The sequence below is a fragment of the Bos taurus genome, chromosome 3 (assembly GCF_002263795.3).
Source record: "Bos taurus isolate L1 Dominette 01449 registration number 42190680 breed Hereford chromosome 3, ARS-UCD2.0, whole genome shotgun sequence".
Taxonomy (NCBI): Eukaryota; Metazoa; Chordata; class Mammalia; order Artiodactyla; family Bovidae; genus Bos; species Bos taurus.
Genome location: NC_037330.1, coordinates 106,116,167 through 106,140,315, shown reverse-complemented (window position 1 = coordinate 106,140,315; position 24,149 = coordinate 106,116,167). Strand labels below are relative to the sequence as shown.

Sequence of the window (24,149 nt, the reverse complement as noted above, 5' to 3'; positions counted from 1 at the left end):
CACAGGATAACACATTGTTATTCTACTTGACAACCCTGGCACCTGACAACACCTTCACTTAGCAACAATCTTTTAGCCTGTCCTGGCAGCACCCCACTGGGTTAGAAAAACCATCTTGAATCACCAGATATAAATCTAGTCCCTAGCCATTTATATCAAATTTTCTCCCCTCTGACTTTAATGATGTTATTTGGTGTGGTCTCACCACTTTAATCGATACTATCGATGATAGTGACTGTGGTGATGCTGATAATGATGACAAATATTTTTAAAAGGCAATCCACGCTCTTTGTTTTTATTTATTTATTTATTTTTTGAATGGAGTTAAGAAGCTCTCTGGGGCATTAAAATTTTTTTTAAATTTTATTTATGTATTTTTTGGCCATGCTGGGCCTTTGTTGCTGCACACGGGCTTTGTCTAGTTGTGGGGAGAGGGCTTCTCATTGCAGCAGCTTCTCTCGTTGTGGAGCATGCACTTGAGGGCATGTGGACTTCAGCAGTTGCAGTGTGTGGCTCAGTAGTTGTGGCACACAGGTTCAGTTGCTCCACAGCAAGTGGAATCTTCCTGGATCAGGGATTGAACCCATGTCCCCTACTTTAGCAGGTGGATTCTTAACCACTGAACCACCAGGGATTTCTGCTTAAGTTCTTACTCAAGGCCAAACACTGTTCTACGGACCCTACTTAATCCTCATGACTACACTGTGAGATATATAGAATTATTATCTTCATTTGACAGGTGAGATAAGTGAGGCTCAAAGAGATTTTGTAATTTGCCCAAGAGTAAACTGTATGGTCAGAAAGATCCCCTGCAGAAGGAAACGGCAAGCCACTCCAGTATGCTGCTGCTAAGTTGCTTCAGTCGTGTCCGACTCTGTGCAACCCCATAGACGGCAGCCCACCAGGCCTCCCCGTCCCTGGGATTCTCCAGGCAAGAATACTGGAGTGGGTTGCCATTTCCTTCTCCAATGCAAGAAAGTGAAAAGTGAAAGTGAAGTCACTCAGTCGTATCCGACTCTTAGCAACCCCATGGACTGCAGCCTACCAGGCTCCTCCGTCCATGGATTTTCCAGGCAAGAGTACTGGAGTGGGGTGCCATTGCCTTCTCCGCCACTCCAGTATACTTGCCTGGAAAATCTCACAGAGAAGCCCAGCGGGTTAGTTTATGGGGGTGCAAGGGTCCGAGACAACTGAACAACTGAGCTCGTACATATGCACAAACTGTATGGTAGAGATAGTCTATGAAGCCAGTGACTTGTCCTTCGAATCTTTGCATTTAACTCTGCTTCTCTGTCTCCAAAGAAGCTCAGGGGACCCAGCGGCGTTCCCCAAAGCCCCTCAGGGGAGTACGCTAGGGTATGAAGAAGCCCTTCAAGCTGGGCATGGTGCACTGTGAGGGCACAGACAAGTGGAAATCAACAAGGGGAGCTCTGAAATGTATTTGCCCTTGGCTGTGAGACTAGGCTACATCTGGAAAAGGTCAAGGATGGCCACAAGGGTAGTTTCATCACTGAGTGGGGAGCTGCCTTTCTGCTCCTCAAGGAGAAGCCCTTGTTCTCACTACTATCCTAGATGAAAAGACTGTTGCTGTGAAGAAAGGGTCCAGGTCTCTGCTCCAGGTTCCTGAGGCTAATGGAGCTGATAAGGTTGCCTTTTGCCCATCTTGGCCTGGAGCCTCAGCAAAGCCCCTTGGGCTCCAGGCCTGGTGGTGAGGGGGAAAGAGGGTAGGAGAGACAATAGCCAAGACGGCCATGCAGGCACGTAGTCAGGACTGTGTGTAGCCGGAAGCCAGCATTTCTGAGTGACAAATTTACAGCCAAGCACATGGTCAGAAAAAGGGGCTTGACTCTGGGCGTGTAAAACCGGTCCCTGCTTTCCCTCTCTTAGCCTCAGATTCATCAACTACCCACTGATGTTGTGAGGAAATGAGATGGTATATACATAAAGCACTTGGCACCGTGCTTGCCCAGCAATTGGGAGCTGTTGTATAATAGCAGGACCCTAACTCAGTCAGTGGTGAAGAGTGTCTCTTGTGGAGCGTTGTGGGACTCTGTCCTGATCAATAGACCAGATGGTGTAGTTGAAGTGGAGAGGAGCAGCCTGGATCTAAAATTAGAGAGGGAGCAGAATTTCCTCCATTGGTCCAATAGCTGGGATTCCACCTTCCAATGTAGGGGGCGCAGGTTCAATTCCCAACAGGGGAACTAGGGTCCTGCATGCCACATGGTGCAGCCAAAATTTAAAAAACAAAACAAAAACAGAAAAATAAACCGAAAGGGGGAGGAAACAGGAGGCAATAGAACCAGCACTGAAAACAATTTCAACAAGCTGAAATAAGCAAGAAGACACTGTTGTCCTGTGAGCTTCATGAAGGGGGAGACACTACACAAAGCAGAGGGTCGGGGAGAGACCTGACTTGACCCCAGTTCCAGCGAAAAGGATCTGAATAATTTAATTGACCACAACCTGATGGGAACTAGTCATGGGAGAGAAAGACTCTGAAGCCCAGCAGTCTTAGGCTGCATTAACAATGTGTCGTGTCCAGACTGCGGGAAATAATAGGCCTATTGTTCTCGCTTGGTCAGGCCATATCTGGAATCTTACACTGCTACACTTTCAGACTGGAATCGAGCCAAGAGAGGGGACCAGCCCAGCCTTGGCTCCCAGGCATTTGTGCTAAGCACTTCCCCTGAATTTTCTGGTTTCATACTCAAAACAGGTGGTCATTTAATATCTCTACCTTATAAATGTAGGACAGTTAACTGGGTTGCCCAGGATCAACCACACAACTAGTAAATGGAGGAGCCTGGGGCTTTTCTGAATGGGCTCCCCTTGTGCTGTCCCTTAGGGAGACTGAGCAGGCATCACTGAATACATATTTAAGTTCCTACTATGAATCAGGCCCCCAGCTAGTCAGTGGGGAAACAGGAGTGAAAAAGATGTGATTCTTACTTTCTGAGAGCTCAAGGTTTGACTGGGGTCTAAATCACTTCTGATGCAGTGTAATCCCCTAGGGCTGAGGATGTTAGGGCTGTGGACTCAAGCCCAGAGAAGGGCAGACATAGAAGAGTGTCACGCAGCTCATGGCAGAGCCATGGGGGCCAGTCCAGGCCCTTTGCACCAATTCAGCTGCCTCACCTTGGCTCTCAGCAGTGGCCAAGATGGGGATTTTCTAAGGCAGATGAGGAAGCTTGGTGTGGCCATCATGGGGCTGCGAGACCTTATCTCTCCTGCTGGCAATAAGATTTTATGAAAGAAAAAAGGACCTGACACAGCAACCACAGGCAAAGGATTGAGTGGCCTTTGAGCAATCACTTCACTGGTCAGTGCCAACTGGCCCCCTCTTGGCCTCTTGAGTGTCTGGGAAGCCAGGAGTGACGGTGACACAAGGGACACACCGGTGGTAAAAGACTGTTTTTCGACATCTGTCTGGCCCCCCATCTTCTTTCTTTTTCTTTTGGCCAGACCCCAAGGCTTTACAGGATCTTAATTCTCCACCAGTGATGGAGTGCCCTCAGAGTCCTAACCACTGAACCGCCCGGGGAATTCCCCTCCCACCTTCTTTCAAGGAGCAGATTATTTAGCACTCTTTCAAATCTTTCCTTGACTGTTTCAACTCAGGGCTTCCTATATCCCAGGGCTTCTTGTTGGGGAGACAGGTTCAGCCTTTTCATTTTTGCTGAGAGGGATAGCGGCGGTGCAATGAAGAGGGAAGGCTTTGAAATGGGGCAAAACCTAGCCCTGGCTCTGCCACATTACAGCTATTTCATTTGCGTTTTCCTCCCCTTAGTTGTAAAACGGAGATAATAATAGTACCACCCTCACAGGGTGGTTAAAGGGCTGAAGGAGATCCTGTCAAGCCTGGAGGAAGTTCTCCATAAAATGCTGCTGTTGCTATCATTGTGTGCTAACGGCTGTGGTCTCCACGCCTTTCCACAAAGTGGGGGTTTCTGCCCAAGGCAAAGCGTTGCCTTTGCGTTGCCTGGTTACCTCAGCTTGTCTTTCTCCCCCATCAGGAGGACCGCAAAGATGCCTCTGTCCATAAGAAGAAATAGTCCATCTTGGGGAAAGAGAGAGAGGCGTCGGTTAGGAAAGTGCCAGCGCTACATACTCCAGGTTTAGAGCAGAAGGAGACTCGACTTGATTCCAGAAGTTAAAAGGCGGCAGTGGGCTTTGGAGCCCCTACTTTTCCTGGACCTGCGGGTTCGAAGTCATGAGGTGTAGATCTCGCTCTGGGAGAACTCACTCTGGGGGTCCGTGGGCAGGTCACTTTTAGCCTTGGGCTTCAGTTTCCTCGTGCGTGTCAGGTGGGTCTCCAGGCCTTCCCCCGATGTTGCGCGGAGCACGCGCAGCCGGATACGGGTTCCGGACTAGAGAACGTGGCTGGATGGCACCAGCTAGCAGGCCGGGTGGTTTGGGCAGGCGGGAGGACCGGCGCGCTCCAGGATTGGCTGGAGGCGGGGTAGCAAAGCTCCAGGATTGGCCAGATCAGAGAGGGCTGGACGAACCTTTAAGAGGCGCGGGGGGCGTGCAGGGGAGTGAGTGCTTCGCCCAGCCGCCTGCCGGGTTAACTTGTGTGCGGCGACCGAAGTGGCGGCGGCGGCTACAACTACAACGCGAGCCCGGGCGGAGCGGAGGCCCGCGGAGCAGAGGAGCATCCCGGCTTCCCGGTCCCCGGGCGGCGTGGCCCGCGGGTCATGGCCAAAGGAGAGGGCGCCGAGAGCGGCTCCGCCGCGGGACTTCTGCCCACTGGCATCCTCCAAGCCGGTGAACGCCCGGTCCAGGTGAAGGTGAGGTCCCCGCAACCCCAGATGGAGGGTCTGGGATGGGGGGCCAGGATGAGATGGGGGCGTCGCGGGATAAGCCTGGTTCTGGGACACACTGGGCTAAGCCAGGGACAGAAGAACTCAGAGGCAGGAGAGAGCTCTGGGGGTGCCCTGGAGGCGGGGAGTGATGGAAAAGGTTTGTAGGCGCCAGGCCCCCCTTTTGCCCACCCCAGCTCTGGGCATTTCTGGAGAGCAGCCTTACAGGCAGCTCCACGTGGTGCCCGGCTCTGCCTAGCAGGTTTCCGTTCCTCTGTGATCAGCCGCTAAAGTTTGCTGCCTTAGACGGCAGGGAGACCCCAGAAATCTGGGAAACCCACCTTGGTCCCCCATCTCTCATCCGCCTACTCCCCACCCCCACATCCTACGCTAGCTTCTCAACTCTTCGGCGAGGGCGAGGGCGGATCAAGTTCATTCATAAAACAAGAGCTCTGCTCTTAAAGGAGCCGCATCCTGTAGGCTCTGTGTGAGTGTAGGTATCGGCCGCGCGTACACTTTGCGCTTTGCCTGTCTTGACTTTCGGCCCCATTCCCAGCTCTCTGGACGTAATGAAGGACCCAGTGACATCAGGCGGCCCCAGAGAGGGATCCCAGGCAATATATCTGCCTGGGAGGTGACTGCCTTTTCGTTTTAATTTTATTAACCGATCTTTGGAAGGAGCCTGGGTAAGCAATTAATGCTGCTGCAATGTATGAGTAATCTACTTTCCCTGGGCAACCTTAACCTCCCTAGTGCCCCACCCAGAGAGGGCCCAACCCAGCACCTAGAGGCTTTCCTACCCCCTATTCCCCAGTCCCCACAACAAGATCCCCTGGGCACTGGGGGAGGGGGACAGGGAGAGGTAGGGGAGGGCATCTCCTGGGTTTGCCTGAAGGTCTGGCTGCCTCCAGGGGCCAGGGAGGCTCTGGGACAGATGGAAGGAACAGCTGTGCCTACAGCCAACTGGGCTGGGCCCTTAAAGATCTCTAGAGCTCTCACCCAGTAGGCAGGTGGGTTCTACCCTCTGAACTATGGCGGGAGCCAGGCCTGGGCTTAGGCAGCTTTTGGCAGCAAGAGGATTTTCAGGTTGTGGCAGTTGGTGCCAGGTGGGGACAGGTTCACTGCTGGAGCATACTCCCCCTTCAACTTGGAAAGAAACATGATTGAGGCCTTGCGGGGGGGGGAGTCATTAAGGGATGGGGCACTGATGATCTGGGGTTGGGGTGAGGTGGCTTAGGGGCTACTTCTTCAGTATGAATTCGCCTTTTCCAGATTTTTAAAAACAGAGAAGACCTCTCTTTTCTTGTGAGAAGTGAACTCTTCCCTGGGTGGTAACAGGGCAAGGCAGAATTATCCTTCCTGGCAGAGTTGGTTAGAGGGATGGTCTTGGCTCTGGAAAGTTCTACAATGGAGGCCAGTCTCGTCTCCAGGTCTCTTCATTCTTTGCTCTTCTTCCCAGAAGGAACCAAAGAAGAAAAAACAGTTGTCCATTTGCAACAAACTATGCTATGCAGTTGGGGGAGCCCCGTATCAGGTGACGGGATGTGCCCTGGGGTTCTTCCTGCAGATCTACCTGTTGGATGTAGCTCAGGTGAGTGAGCTGAACTCCCTAGGGCTCCTCCATCATCCCAAGGTGGGAGAGACTACGGACTCTAGGCTAGAGTTTTTCCCCTCAACTGGGAAATGGGACTAGGCACCCCTCCACTTCTGCCTCTCAGAGTCACAGTGGAGTAGAAATAAGGCTTTGGAGAGTATCCAGAAGGGGAGTCTCTCAGCCCCAGGAGTCTTAGCTGGCAAGGTCAGGCAACTCCTCCTTGCCTGGCAAAAGCAACAGAGCCTGGAGGGGTAGGCAATGGTGTGAGAGAATAAAGCCCGCTCTGACGTTCTTAGAAGAGACTGGCACACCATGTCCCCAGTTGGACGGCAGTCAGCTGGCTTGGCTCGGAGATTGGTGGATGTTGTCAGGCCTGTGGATGAGGTGCATCCCACCTTCACCTAAGGAGCAGAGGCATGCAAGTGGACAGAGGGGCCCTCACAGGGTACTTAGGGTGTCACAGGGCTCCTCGGCCAGCAGCCTGGCATCCTGAGAATTCACCTTGTCTGGTGCAAGAGTGGGAGGCCAAACTGCCAAGGCTCTCAGGGTGCACACACCGGCTGTCTTTTGCATGTAACTTCTGACTTTGCAAACAAGGCATCTTAGTGGTATCCGCTTACAGATGGGGAACCCTGAGCCCCAGATAGGACAAATGACTCCCTTTAAGTAGCTAGTTTCCAAGCAACTCCCATGCCCTGGGTCCTAAGTTGGGTGCAAATACGACTAACCCCCTGTCAAAATGTAAAAAGTTAGAAAAGTCAGACGAGGAAAGTCCTCTCCATCTTCTTGGAGTAATAGTAATAGTGATAGTAATAGCAGAGCCTTGAATAAAGAAGAGTCCAGAAAAATTGTCTATAAGCCGAGAAGTTCTGGAGGCAGAGGTATAACTTTAATGGGTAGTGATGGTAACAGCCTACTCTATTTAATCCTTTTTCCACATCCAAGATAGAGCTCGACCCTGTAAAATAGGGATCATACACCATTATACAGATGGGAAAACTGAGGGCCACTGTGGTGACCCAGAAAATGCTATCTCTGCTTTTATTTGGCTGCACTGGGTCTTAGTTACACTTAGTTGCAGCATGTGAGATCTTATTCCCCCTCCAAGAGTCAAACCTGGGCCCCCTGCATTGTGAGCATAGAGTCTTAGACACTAGACCACTAGGGAAGTCCCTCAAATGCTCGTTCTGGCATCAGGTGGTTAGGGGCTTGTGAGAGGGAGACAAGGAAATGCAATCTGGATTCAGTCTAATTGATGAGTTTTCAAAGGCAGTGGAGGGGAGGACAGAAGAGGGGGGACCTGGCAAAGTTTCTCAGGAGACACACAGTACCACTGCTATTGGGTGACTGTTATTATCATTATTAACAAGGCAAGTGATGATGCTTGAGGCCTGGGTAGGAGCAGTACAGGGTCCTAATGGCCTGGCTGAAGTGGGGAGGGACCCCCGCTTTTGCCCATCAGTGAGGGTTGAGGTTGCCCATCAGATGAAGGAAGAGGGAGTCATCTTTTTCCTGTTACTCATCCCAGGTGGATCCTTTCTCTGCTTCCATCATCCTATTCGTGGGCCGAGCTTGGGATGCCATCACAGACCCCCTGGTGGGCTTCTGCATTAGCAAATCTCCCTGGACCCGCCTGGGCCGCCTCATGCCCTGGTGAGTAGAAGATGCTCCTTCATGGTGGTAGAAGGCGGGGCCTCTGGTGTGTCTGCTACCCCATGGTTCTTCCCTCTGGTTTGTCAGACTGGGAGGTGAGAAGAAGGAATGATGGCAAAAGCCTCAGCAGGGCCTCAGCTGGACCAGTCATGGGCACTGGAACTCTTGCCAGTTCAGGCTGGTCTAGCTGTTAGACTGAGAAGATTCCCCTGTCTCAGGCCCCATTCCTCCCCAAGGTCCTTTCCCTTCCATGAAACTGGAATTCTAACCTCTCCACTCCATCACTTCCTATAGCGGTTGAAAGGTTACATTCTGGAGCCAGCCTGCCTCAGTTTTAATACCAACTTGACCACTTATAGCTGTACCACCTTGGGCAAGACAGTTTAACTCCTCAGCCTCAAGTTCCTTCATCTGCACAGTGGAGATAATAATTATATCTTCCTCACTGGGTTGTGGTGAAAATTAAATTTTGTAATATATAATGTACTTGGCTTCCCTGGTGGCTCAGACAGTAAAGACTCTGCCTGCATTGCGGGAGATGTGGGTTCAATCCCTGGGTTGGGAAGAGCCTCTGGAGAAAGGAATGGCAACCCACTCCAGTATTCTTGCCTGGGGAATTCCATGGACAGAGGAACCTGGTGAGCTACAGTCCATGGGTTTGCAAAGAGTCGGACCTGACCGAGTGACTAATACACACACACAGCATATAACGTACTTAGAACAGTGCCTGACACATTAAGTAATATATAACTGGGCACCCCTGCAGAGTGGCTCCTGGAGGTGGGGTATGGGTGGATGATAAAACCGAGAATGGGAGTGCATAACCTCTGGCTTCTTGGGCCCTGAGAACGACCTTTTCCTTTGATACAAAGCCTACACTCCTCAGCTTCAGACTGTGAGGCAGGGTTGGGGGAGGTGGTGCCACAGATCAGACGGCAAAGGCAGGCACAAGGGACAGGCGAACAGGCCGGAGCTCTGGTTCCCTCCAGGACATCCTGCTTGGTGGTTGGGGGGGAGGAGGACATACCCCTTTCATCTCTGGCCCATCCACGCTCAAGTGGGCGCCTTCCTGCCCCAGGGGCGCGCATACCTGGTCTCCGGCCTTCAAGGCCTTCAAAGCTCTTCCCACAGTCCCTGCCCCCCCACCCACAGCTTCCTTTCCCACGAGGCCCCCCTCCCTCCAAAACCCCGCCAGCCCCTGGCGAAGGCCCAGGTCGAGGCCTTTGATCCAGGCTTTGTGGCCAGGGGACAGGAGAGCCTGCCTTACCTGCGCAGGATGCTGGGGCTCCCAGGGAGCCAGCCCCTGAGACTGCCTCAGGGGCCCTGTACCCGCCTGTACCCGCAGTCCGTTGTACCCGCCTCCCTGGCAGCTGGTGGGGGGCGGGGCTCCGCTGCCACATCTCCTCATGAGGCACAGCCAATGGCAGGCAGCCACTCGGGCCAGCCTGAGGCAGCAGTAACCCGGGTTACTTTCAGTCACATTTGGTTCCTCAGCTTCCTCAGCGGCCGGCTGCTTGGACGGGAGTATTTTGGCGAGGGCTGCCAGAGCAGCCCTTGTTCTGGGAGGATTTGGGACAGGAGAGGAGGGGTGGGGTGGGGTGAGGCAGGGGGAGGGGAGGAAGCCCTCTCTGTGGGAGGTAGGATCCGAGGCCATCTTGCCTGCCTGGGCAGGTGTGGCAGCCCACTTGGTGAAGTAGCTGAGGGCCCTTAGGGCTGGTTTCTGATTTGACGCATGTCTCTGGACATGTCCTCAGCTGTCTGGGTGGGACCTCCTGGCAATATCTGCGTGGTCCCCCACCCCCATCTGAGTGCGTGCTGAAGGCTGCCATGTAATACACATGACCCAACTCTCCATCCATACCTGTCAGGACCTGGGAACGCTTCTCCTTCCAGTGTAAGAAGAGGCTGGGCCTTCCAGGGGTTCATGAGCCCTGGGACGCCCCTCTCCTCCTAGGCCTCAGATCAGCCCCTGCCCTCAGTCAGCATTTAGGTCTTCCTTTTCAGACCAGGAAGACTTTGACAAACGCTTTCCTGGAGTTCCCAAGGCCGCCAGTGAGGGGCAGGGTGTCGGCAGGGCCACGTGGCAGATGTGGCAGGGCTGGGCCTGAGGTCGGAGTCCCAGCCCAGGGCTTTGCAGCTCCTGAAGTCTCCTGCTGGGCTTTCCTGGTGTGATAATCACGGCGCTGTGTCCCAAGCGCTGGTCTACATTTTAATATTAACTACTTCAACCCAATGACGCAGAGCCCAAGTCCTTACAGTGGCCTGCAGAGCCCAGGCATCCCTTTTCCTCTCCAAGTTCATCTCCTAATTCCATCTCCCATACTCCAGCCCCCTGACCTCCTTGGTACTCCCCAGACCTGCTGGGGCACATTTCCGGCCTGAGCACCCTTGCCCTGCAGGCTCTGCAAGGCCAACTCCCGCTCATCTTGGCACAGAGGTCACCTTCTCAATGAGGGCAACTCAGGCCACTTGGCTATGGATTGTACCCCCATACTCTTAATCCTCTTCAGCCTGCTTTCTATTTTCCATAACACTTAATTACCATCTAATACGTTATGTAGCTTTTGTGCGTGTGTGTGATAAAATACACTATTTAAAATTTTTTTAATTTACCATTTTAGCCATTTTCGAGTGTACAATTCAGTGGCATTAAGTATGGTCACACTGTTGCACAACCATCTCCAGAACTTTTTCCAAACTGAAACTCTGTACCCATTAAACACTAACTCTTCATTCCTTCTTTCCCTCTAGCCCCTGGCAACCAACTGTCTTCTGTCTGTGAATCTGACCCATCTAAGTGGGATCATACCAGATTTGTCTTTCTGTGTCACTTCTAGGTTTATACTGTAGCATGTTTCAGAATTTCATCCCTTTTTAAGGCTGGATAGTACATATCTTATGTTTATTTTTTTTCGTTTGCCAACTAGCATGTGAATGTCATGAGGGCAGTGATTTGTCTGTTTTGTTTCCTGATCCATCCCAAGTCATTAGAATAGCACTCAGCTCAGAGTTAGCATTTGAATATTTCTTGAGTAAATGTTGAAGGTGAGGTAGGTGTTCTTACTACTCTCATTTTACAGATGAGAAAATGAGTCTCAGAGAAGGTAAATAACTTGCCCAAGACCAAGTTATTAATAGTTAGTAGTAGAGCCAGAACTGGATCCCTGAATTGTGGGCCCTTCTAACCATGGGTCTCCATGGCCTTGGTTCTCAGCTGCCTTTTCTATTTTTTTAAGATTTTATTTATTTTATGTTTGACAGCACTGGGTCTTGGGTGCTGCACACAGGCTTTCTCCAGTTGCAGGGACCTCTCTCTAGCTGAAGTTCATGGGCTTCTCATGGTGGAGGGCTTCTCTTGTTGCGGAGCACAGGTTCAGTAGTGGGGCATGGGTTCCGTTGCTCTGCAGCATGTGGGATCTTTCTGGACCATGGGATTCACATGTGGGGAGGCAGACCTTTGCCACCCCCAACCCTGCTTATAGTTATTTCACGGGGCCCAGTCCTCCCTTGTGGCCGCTCCAGAAGGAAATCTTCCCCTGGAATTAGCCTCCCTTCACCCCGTGTGTACACACAATGGTGAGAACCCCAGCACTGGGGCTGCTTCTTCTCCCCAAAGTCTCAGCCTCCATTCTCATCCCCCAGCCCATAGAAAGCCCCTGTGTCTAGAGCCTTAACCCCTGGGGAGAGGCAGTCAAGACTCAGAAGGGTCTGACCTCCTGCTCCATGCTCGGAATTGTAGGCCAGAACCCTGTCTCAGTCTGCCCTTCCAGGGTTGGCCATCAGTACCTTCCCAGAGACCCTGGGGTGGGTGGATCCAGAGGGAGGAATTTCCTTCCCACCAGCACCCTGTGGGGCTGCTGAAGAGTCCAGGCCGGGCCCGAATCCTAGGGTTTTGGCATCCAGCTCCCACTCAGACTCTCCCCTTCCTCAGGATCACCTTCTCCACCCCCCTGGCCATCATCGCCTACTTCCTCATCTGGTTCGTGCCCGACTTCCACCAGGGCCAGACCCTGTGGTACTTGCTTTTCTACTGCCTCTTTGAAACGCTGGTCACGGTGAGTGTGGGCAGGGGGAAGGAAGTCCCTGGGGCCTCCGGGGTTGGTGCCCAAAGCCACATCTGTCTGTCCATCGTCTGACTGGCCGAGGGCCTCTCTTCCATGCCAGTGTTTCCACGTTCCCTACTCAGCTCTCACCATGTTCATCAGCACGGAGCAGAGTGAGCGTGATTCTGCCACTGCCTATCGTAAGTTTCCCCCGCCCACTGATCCCACCCACCAGGCACCCAGAGTCCCCCACTCCTTGACTCTCCTACCATGTTTCTTCCCTTTTGGGCTCAGCTCTCTGCTCTTGGGAGAAGGTGTGAAACCATACTGAAAAATAACTGATTGCTCTCTTGAGACCAGAGAGGTACAAGGACCAGGCAGAGGTCACACAGCAAAGCCACAAGTTTAAGCCAAGATGCCATCTATAACCATTCCATCTGGAGCTGTTTCCATCTCTCGGGGCTAGAGCTTCTGGGGCTTCTATCCATCTGACGTTCCTCCCTGGGGGCCCACAAGCCATGCGGCCCTTCCAAAGGACCTTTTTTTCTACTCAGGGATGACCGTGGAGGTGTTAGGTACAGTGCTGGGCACAGCAATCCAGGGGCAGATCGTGGGCCAAGCAGATTCGCCTTGTATCCCAGATGCCAATGCTTCTACAGTCAATCGCACGCAGAGTTCCACCTCGATCAAAGAAACGGTGAGTTCTTGGCAGGGCAGGGATGGGGGAAGATGAGGAATGATGGGGTTTGCAGTTATCCTCAGAATAGTAATAATGGCTAGTGTTGGTAATTTGTTGGGCATTTGTTACATATAGTTTTAATATGTCCACTTTGCAGATAAGGAAACTGATGCACTGAAAGGCTAAATAATTTGTCCAATGTAATATAGCTAGTGAGTTGCAGAAACTAGGTTTCGGAAGATTTGAACTGTGGGCTTTCAGACTCCACATCCTGGCCTTTTTAGAGTTCATCTGGGCTTGTTCCAGCCTTGGGAAGCAGCAGTAGGCCCAAGCTAACTTTCTCATTTCACAGATGGAGACAGAGAGGCCCCCAGAGAAGGGACTGATCAAAGGTCATTGAGTAGAGCTGCTGGGAGCTGGGATGAAATCAGACTGACTGTGTCTCTATGTGATCTTTACCTGCTTTATAGCAAAATGCATACCTGCTGGCGGCAGGAGTCATTGCCTCCATCTATGTCATCTGTGCTGTCATCTTGATCCTGGGCGTGCGGGAACAGAGAGGTGAGGGGTCCCAGGGAGGGGTACAGGCCCCATCGTGGGGCAGTTTTTGTCCCTCTGCCTGGGCCTTAGACTCTGGGAGGGGCCTCTGCTCCTGCTCACTGTCCCCTCTGGCCCCCAGAATCCTACGAGACTCAGCAGACCAAGCAGATGCCCTTCTTTCGGGGCCTCCGGCTGGTCATGAGCCATGGGCCGTACATCAAGCTTATTGCCGGCTTCCTCTTCACCTCCTTGGCTTTCATGGTGAGTGGGGCTCTGATATGCTCGGCCTGATGGGGGAGTGCAATAGGGGATGGGATAGGCCTTAGAATGTGACAGGGCCTGAGGGACAGGTGGGATGGGGGGTGGGGTGAGCAGAGGTCCCCCGAGCATGCAAAGAGTCTTCGAGGCTCAGCTCCATCAGCACCTGTTTCTTTGTCTTTCTTCCTGCCACACCGTCCTGGCCCCCAGCTGGTGGAGGGGAACTTTGCCTTGTTTTGTACCTACACCTTGGGCTTTCGGAACGAATTCCAGAATCTGCTCCTGGCAATCATGGTGCGTGTGGGGTCCCAAGGGTGGCTGAAGGGGCTTAGGCAGTGAGATGGTTCTTTGGATAGCCAGAGGATATTTCCCAGACTGGCCAAGATCGTGAGGGATGAGGGAGGCTTCTCAGAACATTTGGATCTGACCTACAGTGGCTTAGGTAGGACTATGAAAGAAAGAGTTTGGGTACATATATCAAATCTTTATTGGGACTCCCTGGTGGTCCAGTGGCTAAGACTCCACATTCCCAACGCAGGGGGTCTGGGTTCAGTCCCTGGCCAGGGAACTAGCTCCCACATGCCGCCACAGAAGATCCTGTAACTAAGAGTTTGCATGCTGCAACTATGGGGGAAAAAAAAAAAAGATCCTGCGTGCTGCAACTAAGACCTGGCACAGCCAAATAAATATTTTAAAAATATCTTTATATTGTATACCTTGAACTAGTAACTAGTACAATGTTCTTGTCAATTATATCTTAGTAACACTGGAGAAAAAAGAAAGCATTGGGGTTAGATGTTCAAGTAGAAAGCATAGCGAAAGCAAAGATGTGGAGGCCAGAACTCAGAGTTCTGTATTCAGAGGGCAGCAGATAAGATCAGGACTTTGTCCTAGCTCCTTGAAGAGCCATCAGCTGCCGTGGAGCAATCCAGGGGATGGCAGCTGGCTGCTCCTGGTCAGGGCTAGCAACACCTTTGGAGTCCTGGGAAGGGCAAGAGGGATTCCAGGGCTCTAACCCACTTCTTCACCCCTTTGCCCCTCCACAGTTCTCAGCCACAGTCACCATCCCCATCTGGCAGTGGTTCCTAACCCGGTTTGGCAAAAAGACAGCTGTGTACATTGGAATCTCGGTGAGTGGGGCTGAAAGGGTAGGGCCTGGGCTGGCCTGGGGGTTACTGCTGGGAGCCCCCCAGCTGACTCATCTTCCTACACCCACTCTCCTAGTCAGCAGTGCCATTTCTCATCTTGGTGGCCCTCATGGAGAGTAATCTGATTGTCACATACGTGGTGGCTGTGGCAGCTGGCATCAGCGTTGCAGCTGCCTTCTTACTACCATGGTAAGTATATATATATATATATATATATTGGTATGTTCCCCAGCCTCCCAGCTCCCCAGTTCTGAAACTCCTTAGGGAGAATCTGTGGGGACTTCTCTTTCTGCAGGTCCAGGTTGGGAGTGGGGCAGGTCCTCCCGGTACAGTTGTACAGATTGTGAACTGCTTGAGCACACCTAGTCAGGATGGGAAATGGGGGTTCAAACCCTGTACTTTACTTGCCCAGCTGAGCAGCTACATGTGGGGCTACTTCATCTCAGAGGAAGAGGCCTTCTTTTTTGATTCACGTGAAGTTGCCATCTCATCACTGAACTGTGTGTGTGTACTATAGAACTGCCAGCTCCCAGAGGAGCACTCTTATTGACCTGGACCACACGGGCTAGTGGAGGCCTGGCGTTGCTAGGTGGGAGGGTGCTCATGGCCGCCACCCCTGTGTGCAGGTCCATGCTGCCCGACGTCATTGATGACTTCCACTTGAAGCAGCCCCACATCCACGGGACCGAGCCCATCTTCTTCTCCTTCTACGTCTTCTTCACCAAGTTTGCCTCTGGAGTCTCTCTGGGCATCTCCACCCTCAGTCTGGAGTGAGTGGGGTGGGGGTCTGGGTAATGCTGGGCAGGGGCAGGCCCCAGGTGCCCCCTCCTCACCACTCCCCTAACCACTGGGCCCCACAGCTTCACCGGGTACCAGACCCGTGGCTGCTCCCAGCCGGCACGTGTCAAGTTCACGCTGAAGATGCTGGTGACCATGGCTCCCATAGTCCTCATCCTCATAGGCCTGCTGCTCTTCAAGCTGTACCCCATTGATGAGGAGAAGCGGCGGCAGAACAAGAAGGCCCTGCAGGCTCTGAGGTGAGTGGGCAAGGGATGGTTGGTGGACAAAAGAGCATCATCCAGTCTAAGCCCTTGAAAAGCACCTCCTGGAGCTGCCAAGCTCGGATCTGCCTCCCAAACATCTTCCCCTCCACCGCTTCTCCTCTGCCCTTCCCCTCTGCCAGTTCATCACAATGGCAGTTGATGTATCTTTTCTTCTTTTTGACTATTTTATTTTTAAAAAATATTTATTATTTGGCTGCATCGAGTTGCAGCACACAGAATCTTTGTTGCAGCATGCAGGCTGCTCTAGTTACGGCATGGGACCTCTGTAGTTGCAGTATGCGGGCTTAGGTGCCCCTCAGTATGTGGGATCTTAGTTCCTCAACCAGGAATCGAATCGATGAGTCTCCAGATGCCAGGAAGGGAGCTAAAGACTACATCCCCTTGCATTGGAGGGTGGATTCTTAACCACTGGACCACTGGGAAAGTCTCCTAGTTAATGTTTCTTGAGCCCTTTGCTGTCTGCTTATGCTGAGTTGGTTTTACGTTTATTCATTCATCAAGTACGTATATGGGAAGCCTGTGTGCCAGGCCTTGGTCTAGTGAATGATACAAAAAAAAATCCCTGTCACCTAAGGCGGTTTACATTTTAGAGAGTGTGCTCATGATCTCCTGTGGTCATCTTAACAGCCTTGGGCATCAGAGATTCCTGTGATTCTCACTCTGCAGATGACGAAAGTGAGGCTTAATCAGAAGTGTGACAAGTGATAAGGGGCAGACCTGGGGTTTGAGCCCCTGTATTCTAACTCCAGAGCCCATACTCTTCATGGCTCTCCTGGCATGCAGGACTTCAGTGTGAAGACCAGAGAGCAGGGTGGAGTGAGTTATGCCAGCTCATCAACCCGCCCAGGCCAGGATGTAGTACTGGAACTTGGGGTGCCTTGAGGACAGCAGGAACAGTGAACAAACCTCAGCAGTTTCTGGGCTGAGAGTGGGAGTGAACAAGCACTGTCCTGTGATTTAGACTAACCTGGCAGTCAGCTAAGCCTGCAGAGCCAAGATCCCTCGGGGAACAAGCAGGTGAGTAAGGATGCTTCCTCCAACCCGTCTCCTCTGGTTCTTGCAGGGAAGAGGCCAGCAGCTCAGGCTGCTCTGACACAGACTCTACAGAACTGGCCAGCATCCTCTAGTACCTACTGGATGGCCCGAAGCCACTATATACAGGGCCTGGGTCACCAGGCCACACGAGGAATCAAGGCCCGCTTGCCTGCTCCCTGCATAGCTGGTCTCCAGATGCCAGGAAGGGAGCTAAAGACTTCATCGTAGGCTGCTCCCTGAATAGCTGGTCTCCAGATGCCAGGAAGGGAGCTAAAGACTTCATAGTAAGTGACCCAGGACACCTCCTGTGCCTATCATGGGGCGGGCATCAGCCGCCGGCCTCCCTGTGACCACCCTAGGGGCCAAGCCCAGGGACTGCTACTGTGAATATGCCAAGGACTGATTGGGCCTAGCCTGGAACACTAATGTAGAAACGTTGTATACAGAGACTAATTAATAACTTAATGACCATGTATATAGCAGTGTGTATGTATGTATATGTCTGTAAGCTATTAATGTTATTAATTTTCATAAAAGCTGGAAAACTGAGCTGCCTGTTTCTGCCTTTGTTCTCAGCAACTCACTGAGCCCTTCTGTTCCAGGATGCAGAGAGTAAGAGGGAGCCAGAATGTGTGTGGGGGTGTAACAACAGCATTGGCTAACGTTTACTAAATACCTGTCTGTACCAGGCCCAGTTGTGGAAGTTTTCCTCTCACCTTAATGGTGTTCTCACTTAATTCTGGGAACCATTTTGCTGGGTCAGGACTGTCCTCATTTTATTTTATTAGTATTTTTAAATTTTTTGGCTATGTGGCATGTGGGGTCTTAGTTCCCCAACCAGGGTTAGAATCCATGCCCTCTGCAGTGGGAGCACAGTCTTAATTACTGGACCACCAGGGAAGTCCCCTGTCCCCATTTTACAGGTGAGGAAACTGAGCCCCACTACTGAGAGAAACTTGGCTAAACTCACACAGCCAATAGAGATCTAACTGGGATAACATCCCAGGTGTGTGAGACTCCAGTATCTTAACCACTACCCACTGTACCCTGAGTCTGAGAACAGCCAGTTTGCTCTGCTCAGGCCTGTGCGCTCTGCTTCCCGCCCTGTGCGTGCCTGAGCACGCGGGCTGGCTGTGCAGGGGCGGATTCTGTGATTAGGACCCTGGGGGCCCGAGAGACCTGTGATTCTCTATCACTGATGACAGTGTTGGAAGGCCAGTCTATGTGTTGCTTGAGGGGAAGGATCTCACCACTGGTATCGGGGAGGAGGGCAGTGGGAAACGCCTAGTTTGTAGCATTTGCCTATTTCTAGAGTGTAAATGTTCCCACTGTAGCCAATTTCAAGTTACCAGCGGTTATTCTATCCTGAAAATTTAGTAATTGGCCCTCGCAAGCTGGTAGGAGCTTGTCTTAGCAAGTCATCGCGTGTAACACACTCAGGCCAAGCTCCCCCCGCCAAGAAAAAAAATCAAGAAAACAGCACTTGCAAGATTAGAGGCTATCAGTCTAGCCCTTTATTTTATTGTTATTATTCATTTTTTAAAATTTCGTTTTCTTTTTTCATTTAGCCCTTTATTTTATGTAGATGGATAAATGAGGCCCAGAGAAGAGACATGGTTAAACTGTTTAGGCTTGGTTTTTACTTTGGGTTTGGGGCTCCATTTTTTTTTTTTTTGAATTGGAGCTCCATTTACTGGATGAAGCTCTACACAACCACTTCTACAGGCACTGTTACACATGCCTAATAAATATAAATTTCATTAGTCCTCATAACTTCCCCATTTTACAGATCAGGAAACTGAGGTGCAGAAAAACTAGTAAGTGGAGAATCTGATACTTGAACCCAGGCTATCTCACTATAGATGAAGTCACTCAGTTGTATCCGACCGTTTAAGACCCCATGAACTATAGCCAACTAGGCTCCTCCGTCCACGGGATTTTCCAGGCAAGAGTACTGGAGTGGGTCGCCATTTCCTTCTCCAGAGGATCTTCCCGACCCAGGGGTCGAACCCTGGTCTCCTGCATTGTAGGCAGACGCTTTACTATCTGAGCCATTAGGGAAGTCATCTCACTATAGGGCCTGTGTTCTTGAACCACTGCTTTAGGCTGTTATGTGAACCAATAGTTTTGCCACCACCAAGCCAGGTCCCACTGCTGCCTTTGGAGCTGCCCTCAGAGTTAGAGGCTGCTCTGGTCCAATCTCGACAGCTGGAGCATTCTAGGACTCTCAGCTTCCCTGGTGGGGAAGCTTCTTCTCTCACCTGGATGATTATACCTGTGTCTTCACTGGCTTCTGATCTCCTCAAACCATATCTGATTCCTTCTGCAAGCTATTTAAGATAACCAAGATAGCTCTCCAAGTTAGAAACTTCTTTTGAGTCCCCATTATCAGATGCAAATGTTCTACCTGATCTCTCAGGAACCCTTATCTCTACCATCTTTTTAAAATGCAAATTTTTAAAAAGAGGGTTAAGTCATTTAGAACTTGACACTTCCTTGGTGGTTCAGATGATAAAGAATCTATCTGCAGTGCAGGAGACCCAGGTTCTATCCCTAGGTTGGGAAGATCCCCTGGAAAGGGGACTGGCAACCCACTCCAGTATTCTTGCCTGAAGAATTCCATGGACAGAGGAGGCTGGCCAGCTACAGTCCATGGGATTGCAAAGAGTTGGACACGGCCGAGTGACTAACACATCTTCAGAAGGAAATCCAAGATCCCTGCCAAGTTCCCAGCTCTAGGTTTATACGCAGGCCACCTGGCCCTGGAACATACCTCTGACCTCTGGTACTCCAGCATGTCTTGGCTCCAGCGTGCCTCTCATAAGCTATTCCTGCCTCCTGCATCTTTAGGGCAACTCTGGGAATCAATGCTCTCATCATGGCACCAGGCAAGGAGGGAAGGGGTGGGCTGTGTGGAGCCAAATTAATGAGCTAAGACTTTAATGAATTAATGAGCGAGGGCTTTGTCAGCTACACCCAACTCCCGCTCACCCACTTCCCTGGTCTCTCTTTCCCCCAACTATACAATGAGGATTTGGAATTGAAAGCCCTTGCCTCTCCAGTTTCATGTTCATAGAAAATTGCTCTCCTCAAAAACCCCTTCTGACTTTTGAGGGCATGATTTAGGAGGCGGGATAGGTGGGGGAAGTGGGAAAACAATCTGGGATCTCAGAGACGGCTTGGCTCCACGTCTCTTCTGGAGAGCTCCTACTTTCCTGTCCTTTGGGAGACTTTGCCGCCTTGACTTCCTTCACACTTGGATCCAACAGCACTATAAACCCTGCCTCTCCCTCCCTCTTCACTGTCCTCAGCCAGGCCAACCACACACCCCTCCACAGACCCCTGCTAAGGACCAGGTGTGGCTTTGGCTCCACCTGCTGGAAGAAAGGGAAAATACCTTTTAACACAGCAAAGAAGGATTTCCAGAGCTATCATTGACTGGCTCTAGGACTCTGTTCTTTAGTTGCTAAGTCGTGTCCGACTCTTTGCGACCCCATGGACTGCAGCACACCAGGCCTCCCTGTCCTTCACTGTCTCCCAGAGTTTGCTCAAACTCATGTCCATTGAGTCAGTGATGTCATCAAACCATCTCATCCTCCATCATCCCCTTCTCCTGCCCTCAATCTTTCCCAGCATCAGGGTCTATTCCAATGAGTTGGCTCTTTGCATCAGGTGACCAAAATATTGGAGCTTCAGCTTCAGCATCAGTCCTTCCAGTGAATATTCAGGGCTGATTTCCTCTAGGACTGACTGGTTTGATCTCCTTGCTGTCCAAGGGGCTCTCAAGAGTCTTCTCCACCACCTGTTTGAAAGCACCCTTTCTTTGGTGCTCAGCCTTCATTATGGTCCAACTCTCACATCCATAGATGACTACTGGAAAAACCATAGCTTTGACTATATTGACCTTTGTTGGCAAAGTGATGTCTCTGCTTTTTAATACACTGTCTAGGTTTGGCATGGCTTTTCTTCTCTCTCAGTCATGTCCAATTCTTTGCGACCCTGTGGACTGTAGCCTACCAGGCTTCTCTGTCCATGGGATTCTCCAGGCAAGAATACTGGAGTGGGTTGCCGTTTCCTTCTCCAGGGGATCTTCCTGATTCAGAGATCGAACCTGGGTTTCCCGCATTGCAGGGAGACACTTTGCCCTCTGAACCACCAGGGAAGCCCTTCCAAACAGCAAGCGTCTTTTTTTTTTTTTTTTTTAAACTAATATCTTCCCTGGCCAGGGCAGGTGGTTTCAGTCAGTGGTTCCCCTGCATCAGTCCTTAGGGATGATCAAGTCCAACAGTAAGGCCCAGAGACAGGAGGGCACGTGTTCAAGGCTACACAGCCCGTCAGTGCCGAGGCTGGAGCAGGTCTGCAGTCGTATAAGCCTCAGTCTGGGGGCCTTTGCCATCTGACTGAGTGGGTCCCCCCACCCCTGACTGAGCACTCCCACTCACCAGTCTCTGGGAGGTGGGGTCTGAGCAGGGGCAGCTCTGGGTCAGGCCAGCAAGCGTCTTTTAATTTCGTGCCTGTAGTCACTGTCCACAGTGATTCTAGGACCCTGGCTATCCATTTATGCAACAAATATTTATAATGAGCCTATTATGTGTCATACATCGACTAGGCTCTAAGGATAGAATGGTGAACAAAACAGAGCTTACATTCTTGGTGGGGCCAATGACAAATAAATGGACATGCAAATAAAATAACTTCGGACTGCAGTATGTGCCATGAAAGAAATAAGCAGGTTGTGCTAATAGAGGGAACTGATACAGAGGTCATTTTAAGATTTTTTTATGTGAATCATTTTTAAAGTCTTTATTGAATTTATTACAATATTGCTTCTGTTTTATGTTTTGGTTTTTTGGCCACAAGGCATGTGGGATCTTAGCTCCCAGACCAGAGATCAAACCTGCACCGCCTCGATTAGAAGTTGAAATCTTAACCACTGGACTGATAGGGAAGTCTCTATTTTATTTTAAGTTTATTTTAAACAGGTGTTCAGGAAAGAATGTTCTGAGAGAGTGATGTTTGAATCGAATCACAAAGGAGGAGAATTAGCCAGACAGTTGAAGAGCTTGGGGGAAAGCTTTGCAGGTGGAGGAGACAGCTAACATATAACCCCTGAGGTAGGAACAGTGCAGCCAGAAAGTCATGAAGGAGAGGGTAGGTGGTGTGAGCTGGGTTTGGAGAGGCATACAGGGCCCTGCAGCCCACAGTGAAAGTTTCAATTTTATTTTTAAGAGCAGCCAAAAGTCATTGAAGAGGTTTAAACAGAAAATTGATTTACATTAAAAAAAAAAAAGTGAAGACAGACGCAGGTGGTACCAGGCTTTGTGAGCCACGTTAAGTGTTTTGGTCTTTATCCTAAGAGCAGACAGAAGCCACTGATGAGTCTTTCAAGTGGGGGAACCATGTGATAGATCAGGAGTTTAGAAAGACGCATCAACTGCTTTGTGGAGAGAAGACTGAAGGAAGTGAAAGTGGAAACAAGATGACTAATGAAGAGGCTGCTCTTGTCATGCTCCTGGGTAGTGAAAAGTACCACAGTGGCACTGGAAATAGAAGAAACAGTGGTATTGCTGGCAGTGGAAATAGAAGGCAGATTCGGCAGCTGATTGGCCTGGAAAATTGACAGAGAAATGGTGAGAGAGGGAGAGAGAAATGAAGGCAATGCCTCGATTTCTAACTTGGGAAACAGACTGGCACTTCTGCTAGGTAATAGAGGGAACACTGGAGATGGAGCAAACTTGGGGGACAAAACAAATAATTTGTCACCTGTCTGTATCATTTTCATATAAAAAGAAATAGTGTTACTTTCTATTAATATTAATAACATTTCTTAGAAATTCCACTAAATCAGGAAAAGGATACACACAATCACTACTATTACTATCTAACCTTTCATTGGAGATATGAACCGATACAATGCGATAAGAAAAGAAATAAAAATCGGAAAGGAGTAGGTAAAGTTATCTTTATTTGTTGATAGTAGTTTTGTATTCCAGGAGAACCCAAGTGAATCAGCTGAAAATCTAAACAAAAAAAGTCAGTAAGGAAATGTGTTATAAAATTAATATACAAAAATCAATACCCTTTACATATACAAACTGAAACAGTTAAAACTGCATCCTTCAACATGATGACCACTACCATGTGTAGCTATTTGAATTTAGAAGTAAAATAATTAAACTGAATAAAAACAAAATTCAGTTTCTCAGTCCAACTGGTCACATTTTAAGTTCTCAGTAGCCACATGTGCTTAGTGGCTACTGAATTCATATAATTATAGAACATACCCAGCATGGCAGAAAGTTCTGTTGACCAGTGCTGAGTTGGAAGATATAATGAAAGAGAAGATCACACTCATGAGAGTGACAGAATACCTAGGAATAATCCCATGGACAGAGGAGCCTGGAAGGCCGCAGACCATGGGGTCGCTGAGGGTCAGACATGACTGAGCGACTTCACTTTCACTTTTCACTTTTATACATTGAAGAAAGAAATGGCAACCCACTCCAGTGTTCTTGCCTGGAGAATCCCAGGGACGGGGGAGCCTGGTGGGCTGCTGTCTGTGCACAGAGTCGGACACGACTGAAGTGACTCAGCAGCAGCAGCAGCAGCTCTATATCAAACCACAAGACATGGTCACAGCCCCTCTGTCTAGACTTCTCTGTATTCCAGGTCACAGCCAAAGTCCCATCTCTTTGAGAATTTTCCCTGACTCTATCTAACAGGCTGAGTCAGAGGTTCCTCTAGGATCCCCTAATTAAAACATACAGTTGATCCTCATTATTTGCCAATTCCGTGTTTGTGAATTTCCTTACTTGCTAAAATTTATTAGCAACCCTAAGAAGGGAGGCAGGAGAGGGAAGAAGAAAGAAGCAGCAATGACAGAAGTGGTGGAGAGCCAGGGAACGGTTGACTGGGTGTTTTGGATGAGATCCAGAGCCTCCCTCTTTTTCTCCAGGGAAGCTATGCGTGGCAGGGTGGGGCTCACAGCTCCAGGGCAATCAAGGAAGGGAACGATTGCTATGGCCTAAAACATTGTTCATTTTCCGGGGTGAGGCCCAAACCCTAAATTGGCCCAGCCTTGAGTGAGCTCTGATTGCTCACCCATCCAGGAAATTACCTTCTGTCTGACAGAGATCCTGTTGAAAATGACCTGGGGTGGGTACACTAGGTCCCTGCTCCAAGGAGATCCAATATGGCCTGGATAGCTTGGAGGGAGTATGGGACATGCTGGGGTGATCTAGGTCAGAGAAGCAAGGAGGGCACAGGACTGCCTGCTCTTAGAGTGGTTCATCAGAGACAAGGGAAGAGGCCTGAAGTCTCTCTGTCTCCCACT

At 50.4% G+C, this 24,149-nt stretch overlaps 1 protein-coding gene across 5 annotated transcripts; it reads left to right on the top strand.

The window, feature by feature from the left end:
* Nucleotides 1-4,535: 4,535 nt before the first annotated feature.
* MFSD2A (MFSD2 lysolipid transporter A, lysophospholipid) lies at nt 4,536-17,365 on the top strand. Of its 5 annotated transcripts, none has more exons than XM_059883605.1 (14): nt 4,536-4,784; nt 6,262-6,393; nt 7,925-8,049; nt 11,981-12,104; nt 12,214-12,292; nt 12,647-12,789; nt 13,242-13,332; nt 13,451-13,572; nt 13,780-13,863; nt 14,616-14,699; nt 14,794-14,906; nt 15,344-15,487; nt 15,578-15,754; nt 16,845-17,365. In XM_059883605.1, exons 1-14 carry the CDS (start codon nt 4,698-4,700, stop codon nt 16,906-16,908), a joined length of 1,569 nt encoding a protein of 522 aa, XP_059739588.1. In that variant the 5' UTR covers nt 4,536-4,697; the 3' UTR covers nt 16,909-17,365.
* Nucleotides 17,366-24,149: the final 6,784 nt, after the last annotated feature.